Source organism: Anolis sagrei, chromosome 10 (genome assembly GCF_037176765.1).
Source record: "Anolis sagrei isolate rAnoSag1 chromosome 10, rAnoSag1.mat, whole genome shotgun sequence".
In the NCBI taxonomy this organism is placed as follows: domain Eukaryota; kingdom Metazoa; phylum Chordata; class Lepidosauria; order Squamata; family Dactyloidae; genus Anolis; species Anolis sagrei.
Genome location: NC_090030.1, coordinates 24,952,940 through 24,978,544, shown reverse-complemented (window position 1 = coordinate 24,978,544; position 25,605 = coordinate 24,952,940). Strand labels below are relative to the sequence as shown.

Here is a 25,605-nt window from a genome sequence, read left to right as displayed (position 1 = left end):
TAATTGTTTGGGTCATCCTTTTTTCCCGATGGAGAGGATTCAGAACTGGACCAAGTTTCATTGCTCTCAATCCACAGGAAGTGGGTCAGGGGAAATCTTTAATGAATGCCCTTCATATATCTCTTCTAATCCATGTCACCATTTTGGTTAGGAAGTTCTGGGAGTTGTAGTGCAAAAAGAGACAAAAGTTTCCCCAAGTTCTGAGATAAATCACAGTTTCATCTTCTACTATGATAAAGCCAAGTTGAAATAAATGATTAAAGGTAATGGAAAATGAATTCAGGAGAATTTGGAAACCACCTTTAAAAGAATTCAGTACCTGTTGAATCTAGAAATAGTTTTCTAAGATCTACAGGGACACTCGCTGGAACACCTCAGCAAGCGAGAGTCCAAAAGTGGCAGGCTCAAACCAAGAACCTCAACCAATGGCTGATACCAAATGAGAGACTCCCCCCTGGGCACACAGAGGACTGGACGACTTGGAAGGCGCTGAACAGACTGCGCTCTGGCACCATGAGATGCAGAGCCAACCTCAAGAAATGGGGCCACAAAGTGGAATCCACGACATGCGAGTGTGGAGAGGAGCAAACCACTGACCACCTGCTGCAATGCACCCTGAGCCCTGCCACATGCACAATGGAGGACCTTCTTACAGCAACACCAGAAGCACTCCAAGTGGCCAGATACTGGACAAAGGACATCTAATCAACTACCAAACTTGCAAATTTTGTGTTTTTTCTGTTTGCTTGTTTGTTTTGTTCTGTTAGAAATGTAATACAATTGGCTGGTTGCCCTGACACAACAAATAAAATACCTGTTGAGATTGGATTTCAAAACAATTTTATTCATAGTCTCTCTTGTAGTCAATCCAAGTATAAAAGAACATATCCCACACAGAGTTCATTCCTAACGAACGCTTGAAACCTAATTACATGTGAACACAAGAAATATCAGCAGGGCAAAAAATAGAGAAGGGATTCACACTTCTCCACACAAGCTCTCTGCATGTTTTCCCCAAATAAATGTATAGAAACCAATTTAAAAACAAAGATTGGTTAATCTTATTTACATTTTTTTCCATTCCCTACCAAGCCTCTCATCATCATCATAAATGGGAATAGGGAGGGGAAAGACATGGGACTTTTGCGATTCAGTTGGTGTCTTGAGAACACCTCGCTGATTTTGCTTAATTGCGGTGTGACATTGCTGTATTTCCCCATTCAGTGGACAAGCACATTCAGACTGACTATGTCTCGGTGTCAAACACTGGCATTATTTCACCTTGTAGGTTCATATGTCCTTTATTATGTGATTACCTTCCATTTTCTCTGCAAGATCCAAAATCCAGCCAGGAGTCATTACTGTGGAGCACCAATGGCCTCCTCTATCCTAAGGTTGGTGGAGATCGAAGTATTTGCCTATGTCCTCATAGACAGGTGGGAACTGATTACATCGTCTGCGGACTCCTCTAAATCACATAAATGGATACGGGCAGACACATTGGTTTGCGCCTGGATACAGGAACACAGTCAGGCACAGATGGATGACATCATCTGCGAACTCCTCTAAATCATATAATTGGATACAGGCAGACACATTGGTTTGCGCCTGGATACAGGAACACAGCCAGGCACAGATGGATGACATCATCTGCGGACTCCTCTAAATCACATAATTGGATACGGGCAGACACATTGGTTTGCGCCTGGATACAGGAACACAGTCAGGCACAGATGGATGACATCATCTGCGGACTCCTCTAAATCACAGAATTGGATATGGGCAGACACATTGGTTTGCGCCTGGATACAGGAACACAGCCAGGCACAGATGGATGACATCATCTGCAGACTCCTTTAAATCACATAATTGGATACGGGCAGACATATTGGTTTGTGCCTGGATACAGGAACATAGCCAGGCACAGACGGATGACATCATCTGCACACTCCTCTAAATCACATAATTGGATACGGGCAGACACATTGGTTTGCGCCTGGATACAGGAACATAGCCAGGCACAGATGGATGACATCATCTGCAGACTCCTCTAAATCACATAACTGAATAGGGGCAGACACATTGGTTTGCGCCTAGATACAGGAACATAGCCAGGCACAAATGAATGACATCATCTGTGGACTCCTCTAAATCATATAATTGGATACGGGCAGACACATTGGTTTGTGCCTGGATACAGGAACACAGCCAGGCACAGATGGATGACATCATCTGCAGACTCCTCTAAATCACATAGTTGGATACGGGCAGACACATTGGTTTGCGCCTGGATACAGGAACATAGCCAGGCACAGATCGATTACATCATCTGCAGACTCCTCTAAATGACATAATTGGATACAGGCAGACACATTGGTTTGCGCCTGGATACAGAAACATAGCCAGGCACAGATGGATGACATCATCTGCGGACTCCTCTAAATCACATAACTGGATACGGGCAGACACATTAGATTGCGCCTGAATACAGGAACATAGCCAAGCACAGACGGATGACATCATCTGCAGACTCCTCTAAATCACATAATTGGATACGGGCAGACACACTGGAACATAGCCAGGCATGGATTGATGACATGGATACAGGCAGACACTTTGTTTTGTGTCTGGATGCAGGAACATAGCCAGCTCCTACTCCAATACTTTCTATGGGAGATTTGGGGCAGGAAAACACAGTTGTGAGGGGAGACTTAGAGGAGAGCCAGAGGCAGAATTCTCCCCTGGATATGTATGATACTCAGCACTGTATCTTCGGCATCCTCTTAGTGTAAAAGATTTATTATTAGGAATACCCCCCCAATCCTTGTACAGTCAGAATAACGGATGTATGCCATACAAGCAGGATAGGACAGGAGGATTAAAACAAATGAGCAAAAAAAAAACTCCCCAAAAAAGCATTTGTCTCTCTCTCTCTCTAAAGTGAGCAGTCGATGGAGCTGCAGGTTTGTACTTCACTTGCACTGATGGATTCTGAACAGTGACGACTTACGATGGCTGGCCGGTTCAGCAGGGCTCTTGGCAACTTAGGACACATACACACAGAGCTTGAAATAGCAGCCTATATATATATATATATATATATATATATATATATATATATATATATGAATGATCAATATTAAATACGGGTTTGGGAATAATATCCCAAAACCACGCTGAGGACAAAAATGGGCATATATATATATATATATATATATATATATATCCGTGTTGATGCTGCCTGTAGCTGCTCCAAAGCACAGGATAACAGAATTCCTAAAGGTTACCCTAAAGACATGCTTTTGCAAAGGAGTTTGCAACATTAAGTCTCTGCCTCCTCCTCCTCCTCCTCACTGCCAGCGGCACTGCTGTCTGTGGATGCCGTGACGTCTTCATTGGCGTCTTCTTTCTCCACCGGTTCATCTTTCGCCTCACCTTCGGAGGCGCCATTATCTTTCGACGGATGGACTCCTTCCGGAAGTTGCTTCCCGGTTGCTGAAGAATCCGCCTCAGATGCGGTTTTGGGCATTTCTGTAGCAGGATTGCCGATAAACGTTTCCCAGCCTTTCAGCCGCTCTTCTCGTTCTCTTGCGGTCTCCTCAACCTGCATTCGTATACAAATAGTCATGTCAATGTTTCACTGAAGAGGAGGGAAAGAGAGCTCTTTTCTTAAAGTAGTACAACCTTAGACTACGTCAACTATAGTCTAAGGCAGGCATGGGCAAACTTTCTAACTTGGGAGCAGCATGCTAGCAGTCTCCATCAGGAGGAGGAAGGGAAAGTGGAAGAAAAGAGGGAAGGAAGGACAGACAAAAAGGAGGAAAGGAAGGATGGAAGGAGAAAGAGGGAGAGAGGAAAGGAGAGGGTAAAGAGGGAAGGAAGGAAACACAAAAGGGAAGGAAGGAAGGATGGAAGGGAAGGAGGAAGAAAAAACAGAAGGAAGGAAAAGAAGAAGAGCAGGATAAATGAAAGAGAAGGAAGGAAAGACAAAAAGGAAGGGAAGGTGGAAGGGGAGGATGGAAGAAGGAAAAAGAGAAGGAAGGTGAGAAGAGAAGAAAGGAAAGGGAGAGGGAGGGAAGGATAAAGGAAAGAGAGTCCGCCCAGGTCCTCGTGGAGGAGCTGGAGGAGTTCCAGGTAAGAAGATATATCAGTATCAACAGCAATCTTTGTTGAGAGGTGATTAGATGTGCCTGATTGCTTCTCCAGGCACTGCCAAGCCATCAAATGCTAATCAAGGTGGTCAGTTGAAACATTCACACCTAGCTCCAGCAGACAAGAGTCCTTTGTCCCACCCTGGTCCTTCCACAGATATATAAATCCATTTTTCTAGTTCCAACAGACCTCACAACCTCTGAGGATGCTTGCCATAGATGCAGGCGAAACGTCAGGAGAAAATGCCTCTAGAACATGGCCATATAGCCAGAAAAAACCTACAACAACCCAGTCAGTATTCTCAGTGGAATCCACGACATGTGAGGGTGGAGAAGAGCAAACTACAGACTACCTGCTGCAATGCAACCTGAGCCCTGCCACATGCACAATGGAGGACCTCCTTGTGGCAACACCAGAGGCACTCCAAGTGGCCAGCTACTGGTCAAAGGACATTTAATCAACTACCAAGCTTGCAAACGTTTTGTTTTGTCCGTCTGTTAAAAAAAATGCAATGTAACTGTTTGGTCTGCCCCTGACACGATAAATAAAACCAGAAACGTATGCAGATAGGCCTCTCAGAAAACATATTTAGTGGTTTTGAGCATAAAAAGACAACACACATCTTAGTGGAACGAATCATTGATATAGACAGGCAGGCCTCAATGACTCTGGTGTGCTCCACATGCTCTCCATTGAGTTTAGGCCTAACATTTAACTCTTTGGGAGGTACCAAATATTTAGAAAATTTAAATATCCCAAATTTCACCTTGCTTTCAGTTGGGCCACATTTAATAACCTTAAATCAGCCATACTAGAGGGTAGATGCAAAGGGACTGAATACGAACACAGAGTTTGCCCTTGCAGGGAGGGTAAAATTGAAACTGTAATACATATACTTTTTATTTGCTCAATTTACAAGGATGATAGACTAAGGTTAATATCCCCTCTACTAACCAAGTGGCAAGGAAGATCCCTAAGTTGGTACTGTACCTATTTATTGTCTGATCTTGACAAAAGGATAACAGAACAGGTGTCCAAATTTCTCTTTGCAGCGGCAAAAAGCCGCAAGTGCTTCATGAATAACCTGTAAACGCTGAGAGTGTAACAAAGAGTACTCAGGAGACTAGACTTAATGTCAAAGGGAAAGCTTTACCACGGCTTAAAAGTGCAAGAACAGTGACACCGGATCAAACTGAAGGCCAGCTTTCAGACTACGCCACTTTTTATCCCCACAATAACCAAACAAGAAGCCACAAGAAGAAAATGGAGAGACGGGCGTACCTGGTAATCGGTGACGCCATCCCACGTTTCCGCACTGAGCTGGCGCCCACCGAACCACCGCCCGTCAAGTGCCTGCTTGCAGACATCGCCTTCCTCGGCCTCTTTGAAGGACACCGAAGCCACTCCATCTGGATGTCTCTGTCAGAACAGAGAAGAAACCATCAGCAATTGCACTCCTCTTTGGGTTTGCATACATAGAATCATAGAATCCTAGAGTTGGAAGAGACCTCATGGGCCATCCAGTCCAACCTCTTGCCAAGAAGCAGGAATATTGCATTCAAAACACCATCCAACCTCTGTTTAAAAGCTTCCAAAGAAGGAGCCTCCACCACACTCCAGAGCAGAGAGTTCCACTGCTGAATGGCTCTTACAGTCAGGAAGTTCTTCCTCATGTTCAGATGGAATCTCCGTTCTTGTACTTTGAAGCCATTGTTCCACTGCGTCCTAGTCTCCAGGGCAGTAGAAAACAAGCTTGCTCCCTCCTCCCTGTGGCTTCCTCTCACATCTTTATACATAGCTATCATATCTCCTCTCAGCCTTCTCTTCTTCAGGCTAAACATGCCCAGCTCCTAAAGCCGCTCCTCATAGGGCTTGTTCTCCAGACCCTTGATCATTTTAGTCGCCCTCCTCTAGACAGATTCCAGCTTGTCAATATCTCTCTTGAATTGTGATGCCCAGAATTGGACACAATATTCCAGGTGTGGTCTGACCAAGGCAGAATAGAGCATGGGGAGCATGACTTCCCTGGACCTAGACACTAGACTCCTATTGATGCAGGCCAAAATCCCATTTTTTGCCACCACATCACATTGTTGGCCACTTTTCTCAGCTACTGGTTGTTTGGTTTATGTTTTATTATGTTTTATATTTTATTGGTTTTACTGTTTGAATATATTTCACTGTATACGTTTTTAATTATCGCATATTCCGGTGTATAAGACTGGCCGTATAAGATGACCCCCAACTATTCCAGGTAAAATATAGAGTTTGGGGTATATTTGCCGTATAAGACTACCCCTCTTCCAACGCACACCAAATAAAATTTTTAAAAGCATCCAATTTGATGTCAATATGGTAATTTTCCTACTACTGTCCCTCCTTCTCTGCCTCTCAGATCTCGCACATGCACACCTGCACCACTTCACTGCAGTCTTCAGGAGCGAGATCTAAGAGGCAGAGGAGAAGGTACCGGAATAGGATACAAGGGCAGGCCAGACAGGTAAAAGAGGTGTGTTTTTCTGGGCCCAGAGCCACTCTACCTCTTTTTTCCATTCCCCGGGCACCCCGGATGCCTGCAGCTTGCTCCGCCCTTCACTTACACCTTCCCGCTTAGGCATCCCTTCACCTCACCATCGGGACCGCATTAAGTCCACGAATCCTGATGAATGGATTTTCTTCTACCGTACTTGTACAGCGTCGCCCTTAATGCTTTCATACAGTCGCTGCATACAGCAGGGACGTGGCCACAGCCATTTTTGAGCTTCCCCTACCATATGCGGCAACCACAGATTCTCCAATCCGATTGGAAGTTTCAGCACCTGCTCTATAAGGTGACTCCCGTGTATAAGACGATCCCGCGTATAAGACGACCCCTGACTTCTGAGAAGATTTTCTTGGGTTAAAAAGTAGGGTTTTCCCCCCCTTTTTTCCTCTCTCTTCTTATTTCCTACTTTAATATCTTTAATATCTTCTTCAAAATATTCCCCCACTTTCCTTGATTTTATGTTATTATATATGTACTTTCAATAAAATTTATTTTTTAAAAAAATAGTCTTATACACCAGAATATACACCATCCTCCAGGAAATAAAGCCCGACTGCTCATTGGAGGGAAGGATACTAGAGACAAAGTTGAAGTACTTTGGCCACATCATGAGGAGACAGCAAAGCCTAGAGAAGAGAATGATGCTGGGGAAAGTGGAAGGCAAAAGGAAGAGGGGCCGACCAAAGGCAAGATGGATGAATGGCATCCTTGAAGTGACTGGACTGACCCTGAAGGACCTGGGGGTCGTGACGGCCGACAGGGAGTTCTGGCATGGGCTGGTCCATGAGGTCAAGAAGAGTTGGAGACGACTGAACGAATGATCAACAACAACACCAGAATATATGGTATGTTCTTTGTAACCTTGTTAATATTGGGCTTAGTCCCCATGCGAGCTGCCCTGAGTCCCTTGGGGGAGACGGAGGCGGGATAGAATAAAGTTGTTGTTGTTGTACAATAAGCAAGTTTCAGACCAGGGAAAACTGTACAGCCCAAATTCTTAATCTGACTAAATACATTGAGGAAGGATATGAGAAAGGCTGCATTATGGAAACAGTTTTTGTGGACCTTACTGCAGCCTATGACATGGTCCAACATAGGAAAATGCCGCATTAAGTCTACCATATTACCCAGGACCACGATTTTACAAAAGACAACCTGGCAAAATGGCATGACCCAGATGAATCCTCCACTTTGTGCGACTGTGGAGAAGAACAAACAACTCTGCATCTCTATGCTTGCCCATCATGCCCTGCCTCGAGTACAGAAGAAGAACTGTTTCATTCTACAGACGATGCTGTCGCTGTTGTCAGTTTTTGGTCAAAAGGTACTTAGCCACTTGCGATCAGATCCATCTTTGGCAACAAATCCTTACATCGAATATTATGACTTTCTTCACTTGTCCAAATTTCTCGCATTCTGACCGAAGGTCTTCTCGGATCTCGTTTAGGACTAAGGGATCCTCCTGCAAAAAGACAGGCTGTTAATATTCTGCTTCTCTGAATTTCTAAGCAATACATGATAAATGTTTTTGGGGTTTTGGAGGTGTTTTTTACCTACCTCGAAATCCTTAGGGTGGAACATGTTCCGGATTATGATAACCCGCTCGTGCCGCATCCGGACACTCCCCTCTTTCTTCTCGGGCCTCCAATCCAGGAGCCTAGTAAAAGGAAGCAGCAGCAAGAGGTTGTTGACAAAGGAGCTCAGCTCTTTGGTTTCTAAAAGTATTTGCTGGAAATAAACACACATTCCGTACTTTTCCGATTGCAAGGTCAGGAATGGCTGACAGTTTGTTTTTAAGATCACATCAGAGGGTGCCGCAGTTGTAGCCATGAATAGGTTTTAATTTAATAGGGTGTTCCAAAGTTGGGCGGCTACCACAGAAAAGGCCCTGTCCCTCGTCCCCACCAAACGCGCCTGCGACGCAGGTGGGATCGCGAGCAGGGCCTCTCTGGATGAACGAAAGGAGCGCGTGGGTTCATAAACGGAGATGCGGTCATAAATAATGATTTATTTATTATGAAATGATGATGATGATTTAAAGACGAAACTGCAAAGACTCTGGCACAAGCCAGTCAAGGTGGTCCCAGTTATCGGCACACTGGGTGCAGTACCTAAAGACCTTGGCCTGCACTTAAAAACAATTGGTGCTGACAAATGACCATCTGTCAGCTCCAACCTACGTGGATCTGCATGTATTATTCACCAAAACATCACATAGTCCAAGACACTTTGGAAGTGTCCGACATGTGACCGAATACAAAAGCCAGCATAGTGATCTGCTGTGTACTAATATTGTTCAAGACTTGGACAGCAATGGCTCCCAAAGTGACCCATTTAAGGTGGAATCAGGTGTCAAACAGGGATGTGTTATTGCTCCAACTTTACTCTCCATCTTCATTGCTAAGATACTTCACCTTGTTGATGGGAAACTTCTCACAGGAGTGGAAATCATCTATCAGACAGATGGCAAGCTGTTTAACCTCAGCAGACTGAAAGCCAAAACCAAGGTCACAACAACATCTGTTATAGAACTCCAGTATGCTGATGACAACGTCGTCTGTGTGCATTCGGAAGATCTACAAGCCACTCTAAACACCTTTGCAGAAGCATACGAGAAGCTCGGCCTGTCATTGAACATCAAGAAAACAAAAGTGCTGTTCCAGCAGACACCAGCCAATCCCTCTCTAATGCCAGAGATACAGCTTAATGGTGTAACATTAGAAAACGTTGACCATTTCCGCTACCTTGGCAGCCACCTCTCCACCAAAGTCAACATCGACACCGAAATACAACACCGCCTGATCTCTGTGAGTGCAGCATTTTTCCGAATGAAGCAGAGAGTGTTTGAGGACCGGGACATCCGTAGGGATACCAAGGTGCTTGTTTATAAAGCTATTGTCCTCCCAACCCTGCTATACACCTGTGAGACGTGGTCTGTCTATAAACGTCACATGCAACTCCTGGAACGATTCCATCAGCGTTGCCTCCGGAAAATCTTGCAAATCTCTTGGGAAGACAGGCGGACAAGCATCAGCGTGATGGAAGAAGCAAAGACCACCAGCATTGAAGCGATGGTCCTCCGCCATCAACTCCGCTGGACCAGCCATGTTGTCCGGATGCCTGACCACCGTCTCCCAAAGCAGTTGCTCTACTCCGAACTAAAGAATGGAAAACAGAATGTTGGAGGGCAGGAAAAGAGACTTAAAGATGGACTCAAAGCCAACCTTAAAATCTCTGGCATAGACACTGAGAACTAGGAAGCCCTGGTCCTTGAGCGCTCCAGCTGGAGGTCAGCTGTGACCAGCAGTGCTGCAGAATTTGAAGAGACACGAATGGAGGGTGAAAGATAAAAACGTGCCAGGAGGGAGGCACGTCAAGCCAACCCGGACCGAAACCGCCTTCCACCTGGAAACCAATGCCCTCACTGCGGGAGAAAATGCAGGCCAAGCATAGGGCTCCACAGTCACCTACAGATCCACAAGAATATTGATCATGGAAAACTATCCTACTCGTCCAACGAGGGATCGCCTAAGTAAGTAATATTGTTATGTATGCAATAAGTAAGTAATATTGTTATGTATCCAATAAGGAGGAGGAGGAGGAGGAAAATAAAAACATGGATTCCAGAAACAAATACCCACTTTTGCTGCAGAGACATCTTCTTCTTGTAGTCTTTGCACTTTTTTTTCTTCTTGCTGGCGTCGTACTCCCCTTTGAGCTGGAACTGGGCAACTTCCACATGAAGTTTGTAGCCTCTGATTTCATTCTCATCCAACAGCTTTAAGGCAAGTTCAACAGATTCTCTCTAACAAAGAAGGAGGGTGGAGGAGAGAGCTATGGTTACAAAATTTAACAGATAGTACACTTATTAAAAAGGATCCCTTACATAATAATAATAATAATTAATTAATTAATTAATTAATTAATAACATAGAAGAAACCTGTGGCCGGACAGGATAAAAACAAACGTCAAGCAGCAATATTTTTTTTAAAAAGACTTGCGTATTGGTAAACAAACAAATGAAGAAATTAAGAACCAAAGCATGAAACTGACCTTTAAATAGCAACAGAGTCCATCTCCTTTAAGATTCCCTTCTCTGTCTTTGTACAGTTTGATCTTGGGCTCCTCTGTTTGTGGATCGCGCATAATGATGCCGCATTTGGACATGACCTCTACAAACTCATCTTTTGTAATGTCTGGCGGCAAACCTAGGGAAATAAATACACACAAATGCAATAGGGACACCCATCAGTGCCACAGAACTAACTACCGTATATATTTGAGTATAAGCCGACCCGAATATAAGCCGAGGCACTAATTTTATCACAAAAAACTGGAAAAATGTATTGACTCAAGTATAAGCCGAGAGTGGGAAATGCATCCACTATGGATCAATTTCAAAATAAAAATAGATACCAAAAACTTACATTAATTGAGGCATCAATAGGCTAAATGTTTCTGAATATTTACATAAAACTGTAATTTAAGATAAGACTGTCCAACTCTTATTAAACCATTATGCTAACCTACTTCAATGTAAATGTACTTATTATTAAAACAATCTATCTATGTATATAATAAAAGTGTTTTTATGCGGAGGAAGGATGGGAGGGAGGTGTATGTGGTAGCGTTCTGATTGGCTGCAACCGTGGTACTATTTGCATATGGTCTCTGATTGGCCAGCTTCAAAACTCCTAGATTCTGAGGTGACAGAGGAGAGGAAAAGGCCTAAGGCTGTGTCAGAAAATTACCAATACAGACCAAACTTGGTACACAGAGCCCGCAAGACCCACTCTACATCCTACTGCAGTTTGGAGGAGGGTGGACCATGGATGATGGGACTTGCAGTACCATCACTCACATTCTGAGACCGCTGTGACCCTCATCCAATGACTGATCAAGACCAAACTTGGCACACAGAGCCCCCATGACCCACTCTCCATCCTGGTGCAGTGTGGAGGATGGACCACAGATGATGGGACCCGCAGTACCTTCACTAACTTCCTGAGACCACTGTGAGCCATATAAATAACGGATAAAGACCAACCTTGATACACAATTCCTTTCTCAAAAAACCCGGGCATCGCCGGGTCCCCAAGCTAGTAAATATAATAAAAATAATAGAGTAAAATAATGAAAATGCAATAAAAACAGTAATTATAGAGTAAAATAATAAATGTAGTAATAATAGGGTAAAATACTGTAAATCTAATAATAATAATAAATAGATTAAAATAATAAATGTAATAATGATAATAGGGTAAAATACTGTCAATGTAATAATAATAGAGCAAAATAATAAATAGAATAATAGAGCAAAAAATTAAAAATAATAGAGTAAAATAATAAATGTAATAAAATAATATTAATAACAGAGTAAAAGAATAAATAACCTTGACTCGAGTAAAAGCCGAGGGGAGCTTTTTCAGCCTAAAAAAGGGGCTGAAAAACTAGGCTTATACTCGAGTATATACAGTATGTATCCATTTTATATTTTTTTACATACTAGCTTGGGTAACCGGCGTTGCCCAGGTTATTTGAAAAAGTCAGTTGTTTAATTGTGCAAAATGCATAAGGTTGTGGGTGAACTACAACTCACATCATGCCACATTAACCCCCAAAAGTTCCATCATTACTTAAAGTTTGTTATGTTCACAAAAATCCATTAAACGGCTGTCAATCTGCTTTACATTTGCCAGGGCCTGGCAATTGTATAAGCAGAGTAAATTTGTCCATTCCCATCACATCCATTATTTTGGTTAAAAAGATACACACACACACACACCAGAAAACTGGGAGTTGAAATTTATAATGTTTCATATGGATCCATGGGGTTAGTGCACAAAGTCCCACATTTCCCTAAGTGTCAAAATACAAAAGTCTTCTAAGTATGAATGAGGGTTGCTACACAATTTTTGTCCCTAGGTTATCAATGTCATTTCCTAATTGGCTCTATCATAAAAACATGGGAAAAGTTTATTAAACTGCAAAAACTTTGTATTTGCAGGAGAACATCCTGCAGCAGATTCTGCTCTATATTTTCAATTACCATATATCTACCTATATAATAAAAGTCAGTGTTTGTATGTGGCGGGCGGTGTATGTGGCAGCGTTCTGATTGACTGCCACTTTCACAGGCCACTGCGACCCCTACAAATGGTTGGTTAGAAGGCTCCTCAGCTCCTCCTCACTTTCAACCATCAAAGTGGTATCATCTGCATATCTAAGGTTGTTAATGTTTCTTCCAGCAATTTTCAACCCAGCCTTGCATTCCTCAAGCCCCGCACATCACATAATGTGTTCTGCATACAAATTGAGTAGGTTGGGTGAGAGGATACAACCCTGCCACATGCCTTTCCCAATCTTGAACCAGTCTGTTGTTCCATGGTCAGGTCTGACTGTTGCTACTTGGTCCTTGTACAGATTCCTCAGGAGAGAGACAAGGTGGCTTGGTATGCCCATCCCACCAAGAACTTGCCACAATTTATTATGATCCACACAGTCAAAGGCTTTAGAATAGTCAATAAAACAGAAAGAGATGTTTTTCTGAAACTCCCTGCCTTTCTCCATTTTCCAGCATCCAGATATTGGCAATCTGGTCTCTGGTTCCTCTGCCTTTTCTAAACCCAGCTTGAACATCTGGCAACTCTCGCTCCATGTATTGCTGGAGTCTTCCTTGCAGGATCTTGAGCATTACCTTACTGGCATGATGAGAAATAAGGGCCACTGTATGGAAGTTTGAGCAGTCTTTTGCATTTCCCTTTTTTGGTATGGGGATATAAGTTGATTTTTTTCTAGTCTGATGGCCATACTTGTGTTTTCCATATTTGCTGGCATATGACATGCATCACCTTGACAGCATCATCTTTCAACCATATCTTTCTAACCATATGCAGATCACATCCCACAACACTATTTTATGAATTTGTAAAGAAATGCTGCTCCTTACCTGTTACATATACATTAGTGTTCTTCTGTTCTTCCACATGAAACCAGCCTAAAGGGAAGATTAGGAGGATCAACGTCACAAGGACAAACAAAAATAACAGCTCTTTTGTTTAAAAAACATAAATTATTAAGTGTAATTTGATGATTTAACATTCATACTGTGGAAAAGAATGAGTACAAGAATATGGAAATTGCTATTTTTAACCTCTTTAGGAATTTCTAGAGATTTAAAAAAGGATCCCTAAAGAGAACATTTTTAATCAAGTCCATACATAATCAAATCTGGGATTTGGGAAGGAATCCCACTGGAGCATTGCAGCACACCCAAATACTTGGGAGTCACTCTGGGCCGTACTCTAACTTACAAGCATTGTTTGACTATCAAGCAAAAAGTGGGTGCTAGAAATACTATCATACAAAAGCTGACTGGCACAACCTGGGGATCACAACCAGACCAGAGAAGACATCTGCCCTTGCGCTTTGCTACTCTGCTGCTGAATAAGCATGCCCAGTGTGGAATAGATTTCACCATGCTAAAACATGGATGTGGCTCTTAATGAGACATGCCGCATTATCACAGAATGTCTGCGCCCTACACCACTAGGGAAATTATACTCTTTAGTCAGTACTGCACCACCTGATATCCGCAGGGAAGTAGCAGCCAGCAATGAAAGGACATCTCCATTGACATCTCCAGTCCACCCATACCAACCAGCAAGCCAAGGCCTTAAATCAAGAAATAGCTTTCTAAGACATTGAACAGACTGCACTCTGGCACCATAAGATGTAGAGACAAACTTAAGAAATGGGGCTACGAAGTGGAGTTCATGACTACATCTGCCTGCCACCTCAGGAGGAGAAGGAAGAAATCCTGCTGCCTTCCCCCCCCCCCCCCCCCCCCCCCCCGCCAAGCCCTCAAGCCCTCAAGCCAGCTAAGAGGAGAAAGGGGACTGAGGAAGAGACTTTAAAAACACCCGTCTCCTGGTTGTTGCTTACTACATCTGCCTGCCACCTCAGGAGGAGAAGGAGGAAATCCTGCTGCTTCTCTCTCCCCCCCCCCCCCCCCAGCCCTCAAGCCAGCTAAGAGGAGAAAGGGGACTGAGGAAGAGACGTTAAAATCACTTGTCTCCTGGCTGTTGCTTACTACATCTGCCTGCCACTTCAGGAGGAGAAGGAGGAAATCCTGCTGCTTCTCTCCCCACCACCCGTAGCCAGCTAAAAGGAGGAAGGGGACTGAGGAAGAGACTTTACAAACACCTGTCTCCTGGCTGTTGTTTACTACATCTGCCTGCCACCTCAGGAAAATGAGGAAATCCTACTGGTTCTCCCCCCCCCCCCCCCCCCAAGCCAGCTAAGGGGAGAAAGGGGACTGAGGAAGAGGCTTTAAAAACTCCTGTCTCCTGGCTGTTGCTTACTACACTGCCTGCCACCTCAGGAGGAGAAGGAGGAAATCCTGCTGCTCCCCTCCCCTCCCCCCTGCCCTCAAGCCAGCTAAGAGGAGAAAGGGGACTGAGGAAGAGACTTTAAAAACACCCGTCTCCAGTCACAGTCTGGCTTCAGGCCTGGTCACGGCACTAAGACGGCTTTGGTCGCCTTGGTGGATGACTTCCACAGGGAGCTGGACAGGGCGAGTGTGACCCTGTTGGTTCTCTTGCACATCTCAGCAGCTTTCGATACCATCGATCATGGTATCCTTCTGGGACGACTCTCCGGGTGGGCCTTGGAAGCACGGCCTTGTTGTGGCTCCGGTCCTTCCTGGAGGGTCATTCCCAAATGGTGAAGCTGGGAGACACCTGCTCAGACCCCTGGCTTTTAACCTGTGGGGTCCCGCAAGGTTCCATTTTGTCTCCCATGCTTGTCAACATCTACATGAAACTGCTGGGAGAGGTCATCCGGAGTTTTGGAGTTGGGTGCCATCTCTATGCAGATGACATGCAACTCTACTACTCTTTTCCACCTAACTCCAAGGAAGCCCCTCGGGTGTTGGACAAGTGCCTGGTTGCACACCCCCTGAAGTCACAGGTCCGCAGTCTGGGTGTCCTCCTGGACTCATCGCTTACGCTCGAGGCTCAGGTGTCGGCAGTGGCCGGGAGGGCCTTTGCACAATTAAGACTCGTGCGCCAACTGCGACCGTACCTCGTGAAGGTGGATCTGGCCAGGGTGGTCCAGGGTGGATACAAGGGAGAGGGCCTTCTCGGTGGTGGCCCCTCAACTCTGGAACTCACTCCCCAAGGACATCAAGCATGCCCCAACTCTGGCAGTCTTTAGGAGGAGTCTGAAAACATGGTTGTTCCAGTGTGCATTCCCAGAATAAGGAAACTCTCAACAATATGTCTCTAAATGTGCTTTATTATTGATCTAGGAGTGTCTGCACGCCCATCCCTCTCTGAAAACTCTATCCTATCATATTTAATCTGTTCATGCTCAGCATTATTTTAAAATTTTAATTATTACATTTGGCCCATTCATAGGTTTTAAAACGTCGTTGTGTTAATGTTTATTGCTTTTTTTCTGTTATGAGTTTTATTTTTATTGCTTTGTATTACTTGTTGTGATTGTTTTTATTATTGATGTATTGTGGGCTCAGCCTCATGTAAGCCACATCGGGTCCCTTGGGGAGATGGAAGTGGGGTATAAATAAAATTATTATTATTATTATTATTATTATTATTATTATTATTATTATTAAGGCCTCGGAGGAAGCAGGGAAGAGTGGAGCTCCAGAGACTTCCATTTAATAGTTTTTACACCATCTTGCCTTTGGAGAAAAAAGGAAGAGAGAATCAGGCTGAAATGTTTCTGCGACTATTATGCGAGGAACACAGACATTACCAATTTTGCCAAAGGAGCCCCCAGTTGTGCAGTGGGTTAAACCCCTGTGCTGGCACGACTGAAGACCGACAGGTCACAGGTTCGAATCCAGGGAGAGGCGGATGAGCTCCCTCTATCAGCTCCAGCTCCCCATGCGGGGACATGAGAGAAGGATGATAAAAACATCAAATCATCCAGGTGCCCCCTGGGCAACATCCTTGCAGATGGCCAATTCTCTCACACCAGAAGTGACTTGCAGTTTCTCAAGTCACTCCTGACATGGCAAAAAACCCAAAAAAAAACAACCAATTTTGTCACCCAAAAACTGGGAGTGCAACTATCACATGGTGGTGACTATTACGCGATGAAATACAGTATTTCTAAGCAATGCACAACTAGCGCTCTTGCCTGCATCAGGTTTTCTCTTCTCTCCTTTTTGTTTCTGATCCGTCAGCTGTGAAGCTTTAGGCTCCGTCGGCCGCCGGACACCCGCCGCTGCCTTTGGACCATGAGTCGGTTTAGAGCCAGCCTTTGCAGCCGAGCCAGACGACTCCTGTGACGTCTCACTGGGGAAGCCATAGTTGGCATGGTAGTTCGCCAGGAAGTCTTCGGTGACCTGAGAATGAACGCAGAAGATGAGTCCAGAGGCAGAATCAAAGATGGAGCCTCAGTTGCTGCTGGAAGCAAATTAATGCAAACTCTGGTCTCTGGTGCAAACAACACAGATCATTGTATTGTCCTAAGGCAGTGATTCTCAACCTTTCTAATGCCGTGACCCCTTAACACAGTTCCTCATGTGGTGGTGACCTCCAACCATAACATTACTTTCGTTGCTACTTCATAACTGTAATTTTGCTATTGTTATGAATCGTAATGTAAATATATGATCAATCTGGGCACAGATACCCAATACACCCAAATCTGAATACTGGTGGGGTTGGGGGGAGTCATTTGTCATTTGGGAGTTGTAGTTTCTGGGATTTATAGTTCAGCTACAATTAAAGAGCATCCTGAAATCCACCAATGACGGAATTGAACCAAATTTGGCACACATAACTCTCATGAACAAGAGAAAATACTGGCAGGGTTTGGTGGGCATTGACCTTGAGTTTTGGAGTTATAGTTCACCTACATCCAGAGAGCACTGTGGACTCAAACAATGATGGATCTGGACCAAACTTGGCACGAATACTCCATATGCCCAAATGTGAACACTGGTGGAGTTTGGGGAAAATAGACCTTGATCTTTGGGATTTGTAATTACTGGGATTTATAGTTCACATACAATCAAAGAGTTTTCTGAGCTCCACCAATGATAGAATTGGGCCAAACTTGACACACGGAACCCCCTTGACCAACAGAAAATACTGTGTTTTCTGATGGTCTTTGGTGACCCCTCTGACGCCCCCTCGCGACCCCTCCAGGGGTCCCAACCCACAGGTTGAGAAACGCTGTCCTAAGGCTTTCATGGCCGGAATCACTGGGTTGTTGTGAGTTTTCCGGGCTGTCTGGCCATGCTCCAGAAGCATTCCTTACTGACGTTTTGCCTGCATTTATGGCTGGCATCCTCAGCGGTTCTGAGGTCTGATGGAAACTAGGAAAATGGGGTTATATACCTGGACATTCCACAGATATATAACCCCATTTTCCTAGTTTCCAACAGACCTCACAACTTCTAATGATGCTGTCAGGTTTTACAATGTATTGTAATGTAATATAGCTGAGTCACGCACTGCTAATGGGCTTCTATTGGAAATGCTGAGTCATGCGTTAACTGTATATAGGGAATCATTTGGGGAATGTGTTCTGGCCTAGTCCAGGTGATTGTGAATGATGTAATCCTGGGTTTGAGTTGAGTCAATGAGTTGGGAACCAATCAGAGAGTGCTATGTGCAAATGAATTGTATATAAGGAAGTCGTGTACAGTGTATATTTCTCCTTGTGCTGTAATGTTGTTCGTCGAAGGCTATATGTAATTAAAAGAAACTGTCTGCTAAGACAAGATATAACTGTATGCTGTGGTAAGTTTGTAATATCATCTAGACTGGGGGAAAGACAATGGTAAAACTGACAATGGCCGGGCATGTGCTCAAGTGTCTGTAGAAGGTTCCAGACTGACTGCAGGCTGTGGGAGCAGTTGACTGAAAATACTGTGCAGGAAGAAGCTACTGGAAAGCGCTGAAGTTGTGCAACTGATCTGCTGCTGAATTTTGAAGATCTCAACAGATGCCTGCCATAGATGCAGGCGAAACATCAGGAGAGAATGGAACATGTCCACACAGCCCCGAATATTCACAATAACCCAATGCAGATCATGTTCCATGTTTAATGCTGTACAGTGGGAGAATTCTCATCACAGCAGAAAAGGGCAGCAGGGTAAGGATATATTCGATATATTAGATTTAGAATTAGCCAACTTGTAAACTGCAGCTGCTGTGCATGCCTAGGAGATAAAGTCATCCTCAATTCTGCGTGGGACGCATTTGTCCCCGACGTTTCTCCTGTAATGCTATCTCTCTCAAGATTCTTTGGAGTTTGCCCCGACGTATATCACACATTGTGAAACTTCACCCAGCGCCTGGCTGAAAGAAGCCTCTATGTTTCCCAGAGCAATGTGTTTATAAATGATTCAGCCGCCGAACAGTGTGACCTGCTTCTGAGAGCTCAGTTATGCGGCTACAATGTTGGCACCGGATCTGGATTCCAGTTTCAGGCAGAAATGTCTTTGGGTGGCTCAGATTATGGAGACAAGCCACTGCCGGAGAGAAAGGGGGTTAATAAGGATAATGACGAGGAGAACACCTTCTTGCTCAAATGGTTCAATCAGACTTGTCACTACTGATATGATACATGTACATCTATATAAATAAAAATGTAATGTTCGTTTGTGATACCATCAGAACTCAAAAACCACTGGGGGAATTGACACCAAATTTGGACACAAGACACCTAACAACCCAATGTATGTCCTCCACTCAAAATAATTGATTTTGTCATTTGGGAATTGTCATTGCTGGGATTTATAGTTTACCTACAATCAAAGAGCATTCTGAACTCCACCAATGATGCAATTGGGCCAAACTTAGCACACAGGGCTCCCATGACCAACAGAAAAAACTGGAAGGGGTTTGGTGGACACTGACCTTGAGTTTGGGAATTGTAGTTCACCCATATCCAGAGAGCACTGTGGACTCAAACAATGATGGATCTGGACCAACCTTGGCACCAATATTCCATATGCCCAAATATGAACACAGATGCAGTTTAAGGGAAATAGACCTTGACATTTGGGAGTTGTAGTTGCTGGGATTTATAGTTCACCTACAATCAAAGAGCATTCTGAACTCCACCAGTGATGGAGTTGAACCAAACATTGCATACAGGACTTCCATGACCAACAGAACACACCCAAGGGTTTGGTGGGCATTGACCTTGAGTTTGGGAGATGTAGTTCACCTACATCCAGAGAGCACTGTGGACTCAAACAATGATGGATCTGGACCAAACTTGACACAAATATTCCATATGTCCAAATATGAACACAGATGGAGTTTGGAGGAAATAGACCTTGACATTTGGGATTTGTAGTTACTGGGATTTATAGTTCACTACAATTAAAGAGCATTCTGAAACCCACAAACGACAGAAATGGGGCAAATTTCCCACACAGAACCCCCATGACCAACAGAAAATACTTAAGGCCATCCAGTCCAACTCTCTTCACCAGGGCAAGAAAATGTAATCAGAGCCCTCCTGACAAAGAGCCATCCAGTCATAAATATAGATAGATATGATTCTCACAAACACACAGAGATATAGTATCATAGATTTGAAAGAGAACCTTAAAGAAGGACTATGATATGTTGCATGTTCCAGAGTAGGCAAACCAGACACTCTCCACATCCACACTGACAAAGAAACAACAAGAAATACTGTTTACCCACAAGCATAAAGAAATTACATATATTAGAAACCAACACTTTCTCATTACTTTATTTTCCAGATCACCAGACTGGGCCACAGCAACGCATGGCAGCTAGTATAATATTAATAATATTAAATAATACATATAACTCAAAGTACATGTGTTTGTTTGTACTACAAAGGCTTGATGGATCTAAATCAAAAAGCGGGATATAAATAATAATAATAATAATTTTTAATATTTTGCTCCTGTTTTTATTGAATGCAGTTTGCATTATTAAAAATAAAGTACCGTATATCCTCAAGTATAAGCCAACCTGAATATAAGCCGAGGCACCTAATTTTACCACAAAAAACTGGGAAAACTTATTGACTCGAGTATAAGCCGAGGGTGGGAAATGCAGCAGTTACTGGTAAATTTCAAAATAAAAATAGATATCAATAAAAATACATTAATTGAGGCATCAGTAGTTGAAATGTTTTTGAATATTTACATAAAACTGTAAGTTAAGATAAGACTGTCCAGCTTTGATTAAATCATTATTCTAATCTTCAGTGTAAATGTGCTTGTGTATCCTTCCAATAATAATAAAGAGAGTAAAATAATATATATTTTTTTGTCGTGTCAGGAGCGACCTGAGAAACTGCAAGTCACTTCTGGTGTGAGAGAATTGGCTGTCTGCAAGGACGTTGCCCAGGGGACGCCCGGATGTTTTTCAATGTTTTATCATCCTTGTGGGAGGCTTCTCTCATGCCCTTGCATGGGGAGTTGGAGCTGATAGAGGGAGCTCATCCGCCTCTCCCCGGATTCGAACCTGTGACCTGTCAATCTTCAGTCCTGCCGGCACAGGGCTTTAACCCACTGCGCCACTGGGGGCTCCAATAATAATAATAATAATAATAATAATAATAATAATGAAATCCAGCATATATACCTCATTTGTTGGGTCATATCAGGATAATAATAATAATAATAATAATAGAGTAAAATAATGGAAATGCAATAACAGTAATTATAGAGTAAAATTATAAATGCAGTAACAGTAAAAGTAAAATAATAAATGTAATAATAATAAAGAGTAAAATAATAAATGTAATAAAATAATAGTGTAAAATAATGTAGATATTATAATAATAATTAATATATTAAAATAATTCATGTAATAAAATGATACTAATAAGAAAGTAAAATAATAAATAACCTTGACTCGAGTATAAGCCGAGGGGAACTCTTTCAGCCTAAACTATACTCGCGTTTGGTGGGAACGAGGGACAGGGCCTTCTCTGTGGTAGCCCCCCAACTCTGGAACTCTCTCCCCAAGGACATCAGACAAGCCCCAATGCTGGCAGCCTTTAGGAAGAGCTTGAAGACCTGGCTGTTCCAGTGTGCCTTTCCAGAATAGGAAACTCCCAGCATCATGTCCCAAACGCACTTTATTAGAGATTTAAGATTGTCTGCACATCGCACCTACCTCTAAAATCCTTTACATTTCACCTGTCATGTCCAGCACTTTTAAATTTTATTCATTGCATTTGGCCCGGCACCTTGTTTTTAAATGTGTCATGATGTTATTGTTTTAATGTTTTACTGTTATTGCTTCAATGTGTATTGTTTTGCTTTATGAGTTTTATTGTTGTATTTGTTATGCTGTTGTTTTATTGAGGGCCTTGGCCTTTGTAAGCCGCACCGAGTCCTTCAGGAGATGTTAGCGGGGTACATATAAAGTTAATAATAATAATAATAATAATAATAATAATAAGTTTGGTCCAGATCCATCATTGTTTGAGTCCACCAAGCTCTCTGGATGTAGGTGAACTACAACTCCAAAATTCAAGATCAATGCCCACCAAACCCTTCTAGTGTTTTCTGTTGGTCAGGGGAGTTTAGGACATTAAGATTGTCTACGGAGGCCCTTCTCTCGATCCCGCCACCTTCACAAGCGCGCCTGGTGGGGATGAGACACAGGGCCTTCTCAGTGGTGGCCCCTCAGCTACCCTTCCTATAGAGATCAGATCGGCCCCCTCCCTGTTGGCATTCCGGAGGAAAGTGAAGACCTGGCTTTTCGAACAGGCATTCGACTAGGCAGTGTAATCGATATTGGAACATGGAACAAGGATAATGAGACTGGAATCTGATTCTATCTATGAGACGTGATGGATTTGTTATATTGATGTTTGATGTTTGTTGTTTAATTAATTGTTTACTATTGCTTTAAATGTCCAATGATATTGTACTATGTATATTGAAACTGTGTTGTTAACCGCTCTGAGTAACCTAAGGGTTGAGAAGAGCGGTATACAATTGTTCTGTCGCCGCTGGAGCCGAAATGAGGTGCTTTTAAGAGAGCTTGCATCCAGCGGGAAGCCAGGCCCCCCGAAAAGAAGCCTTTAGGAAAATTCCCCTTATTAAGCAGTCTTTATAAGGCTTGAGCTTAAATATAACAGTTCTTTATTAATGAACAAACAGGAATTGTAAGCTTTCTTAACAGACTATTAGGTCTTGCAATCTTGTTTACAGGAAACAGGCACTATCTTCAAAAACTTTGCTCAAAGGAAAATTCCCCCTTTTAGCTCCTCCCAGGCTGCTGTGAACCTAAACCTGACTGACTTGAGTCCACTACCGGCTGAACTGTGTCTCAGAACCTAGCAGACGTGCCAACAGGTCTGTAATCACTGGAGATGAGCAGAGCTGTTATTCCCTTCGGAAGTCCTCAGGGCTGTAAAGCTGTTTCCCTGGAACCTTTTGGGAATCTGTAGAGGCTCTTAAAACTGTTCTCCCCTGGGAAGTCTTAAGAGACGAAGGCTTTGCACAGGAGGACGTTTGTGTACATCCTCTGCATTGACTTCCTTTTTGAGACTAACTGGAAAATGGCCCTTTCCCTCCAAAAAAACCCAGAGAGGGGCGGGACCAGGGAATCTGTTATTGACGGGTGGCTTGTCCTATGAATGCAAATTATAACAGGAAGCCACCCTGCTGCAAAATCCCAAGCCTGGGATTGCAAACCAACATTTAATTCAAAGAAATAAAATTGGAGCTCCTGGAACAGCTATTCCAGAACACAAATAAAGTAAATAAATGAATACATTTTGTGTGCCAAGTTTGGTTCAATTCCATCATTGGTGGGGTTCAGAATGCTCTTTGATTGTAGGTGAGCTATAAATCCCAGCAACTACAACTCCCAAATGACAAAATCAACTTATTTTGAATGAAGGACATACATTGGGTTGTTAGGTGTCTTGTGTCCAAATTTGGTGTCAATTCACCCAGTGGTTTTTGAGTTCTGTTAATCCCACAAATGAACATGACATTTTTATTTATAGAGAATAGAATAGATAGATAGAATTGATAGAATAGAATAGATAGAATTGATAGATAGATAGAATAGAATAGATAGAATAGATAGATAGAATAGATAGAATAGGTAGATAGAAAAGAATAGAATAGATAGATAGAATAGATAGATAGATAGATAGGAAAGAATAGATAGAATAGAATAGATAGATAGAAAAGAATAGATAGAATAGATAGATAGAATAGATAGATAAAAAAGAATAGGATAGATAGATAGATAGAATAGGTAGATAGAAAAGAATAGAATAGATAGATAGAATAGATAGATAGATAGATAGAATAGATAGAATAGATAGAATAGATAGATAAAAAAGAATAGAATAGATCGATAGAATAGAATAGATAAAATAGAATAAATAGATAGAATAGATAGATAGAATAGAATAGATAGATAAAAAAGAATAGGATAGATAGATAGATAGATAGATAGAATAGATAGATAAAAAGAATAGAATAGATAGAATAGATAGATAGCTAGAATAGATAGATCGATAGAATAGTTAGATAGATAGAATAGATAGTTAGAATAGATAGATAAAAAAGAATAGAATAGATAGATAGAAAAGAATAGATAGAAAAGAATAGATAGAATAGAATAGATAGAAAAGAATAGAATAGATAGAATAGAAAGAATAGAATAGATAGAATAGAAAGAATAGAATAGGTAGAATAGAATAGATAGAAAAGAATAGAATAGATAGAAAAGAATAGAAAGAAAAGAATAGATAGATACTTAGATAGAATAGAATAGATAGAATAGATAGATAAAAAAGCATAGAATAGATAGATAGATAGCCAAGTGTTCCAGGCAGGCTGGCTTCCTGTTTTGGCCCCGTCACGTGATGCCGCGCCAAGCCCCGCCCCATCCCCGGCCTGGCCCCGCCCCTCCGTCCCGAGGCCCCGCCCCCTCGGCTCACCTTGGGGAACCAGGCCCTCTTCTGTCGGTCCCACTCGTACTCGGTGCCGTCGGCGGGGTCCGTGTACGTGAAGGGGTCTTCGCTCTCGTCGTCGTCCTCCTCGTCGTCGTCCTCGTCTTCCTCCTCCTGCTCCTTCTTCTTCTTCTTCTTGGCGTACAGCTCCTGGAGCCGCAGCTGCCGGTGGAACTCCTCGTTGGCCTGGCTCATGGCGTCCCTCCTTCTTCCTGAAGGGAAAGCAAACGCCTCAGCGCCTCACTGTAGCAGGCCCGCCGCCTCCCACTGCGCATGCGCGCTTCGCCTCCCGTACAGCGCATGCGCTACTCCGCCTCTCCCAGCGCCTCCCCGCCTGCCTTCCTTCCTTCATCACACTCACTGCGCAGGACCGGAAGTCCTTTCAGATAGACCCAGTATGGGTAAACTCAGGCCCTCCAGGTGTTTTGGACTTCAACTCCCACCATTCCTAACAGCCTCAGGCCCCTTCCTTTCCCCCCTCACCATCATTGGGGTTCTTCCACATGGGTGAACTACAACTCCCATCATCCTCTGTCATTGCTCCCCAAACCCCACCAGAATTTAAAGTTGGTCATGATGAATCTGTGTTACACCTTTAGTCCAGATGCACCATCTGCCAGAGAAGCAGATGAAACGGCCTGCCTCAGGGGAGTGTGCTTGCCCCATCCATGTTCAACATCAACACAAATGACCAGCCACTGCCAGAAGGGATAGAGAGTTTCATCTATACTGATGATCGTGCCATTACTGCTCAAGCAGGGAGCTTTGAGTTGGTAGAACAGAAGCTCTCGGAAGCTCTAGGTGCTCTTACTGCCTATTACAGGGAAAACCAGCTGATCCCCAACCCATCTAAAACACAGGCATGTGCCTTTCATCTCAAGAACAGAGAAGCATCCTGAGCTCTGAAGATCACCTGGGAAGGAATCCCACTGGAGCATTGCAG

At 43.2% G+C, this 25,605-nt stretch overlaps 1 protein-coding gene across 1 annotated transcript; it reads right to left on the bottom strand.

The window, feature by feature from the left end:
* Window positions 1–823: 823 nt before the first annotated feature.
* HTATSF1 (HIV-1 Tat specific factor 1) lies at window positions 824–24,948 on the bottom strand. Its single transcript, XM_060756423.2, has 9 exons — window positions 24,651–24,948; window positions 16,866–17,073; window positions 13,648–13,695; window positions 10,752–10,906; window positions 10,339–10,502; window positions 8,255–8,354; window positions 8,070–8,159; window positions 5,434–5,571; window positions 824–3,604 (listed from the first exon to the last, which is right to left on the bottom strand). The coding sequence occupies exons 1-9, from the start codon at window positions 24,855–24,857 to the stop codon at window positions 3,323–3,325; spliced, it is 1,392 nt and encodes a 463-aa protein (XP_060612406.2). The 5' UTR covers window positions 24,858–24,948; the 3' UTR covers window positions 824–3,322.
* Between the last annotated feature and the right edge of the window lie 657 nt (window positions 24,949–25,605).

Coding starts and splice junctions, on each gene's coding strand:
- HTATSF1 (XM_060756423.2), bottom strand. CDS start 24,857: ATGAGCCAGGCCAACGAGGAGTTCCACCGGCAGCTGCGGCTCCAGGAG. Junction 5,572..8,069: donor AGAAAGTCATAATATTCGAT/GTAAGGATTTGT, acceptor CTGTTCTGACAG/AGACATCCAGATGGAGTGGC. Junction 3,605..5,433: donor ATGGCGTCACCGATTACCAG/GTACGCCCGTCT, acceptor ATACGAATGCAG/GTTGAGGAGACCGCAAGAGA.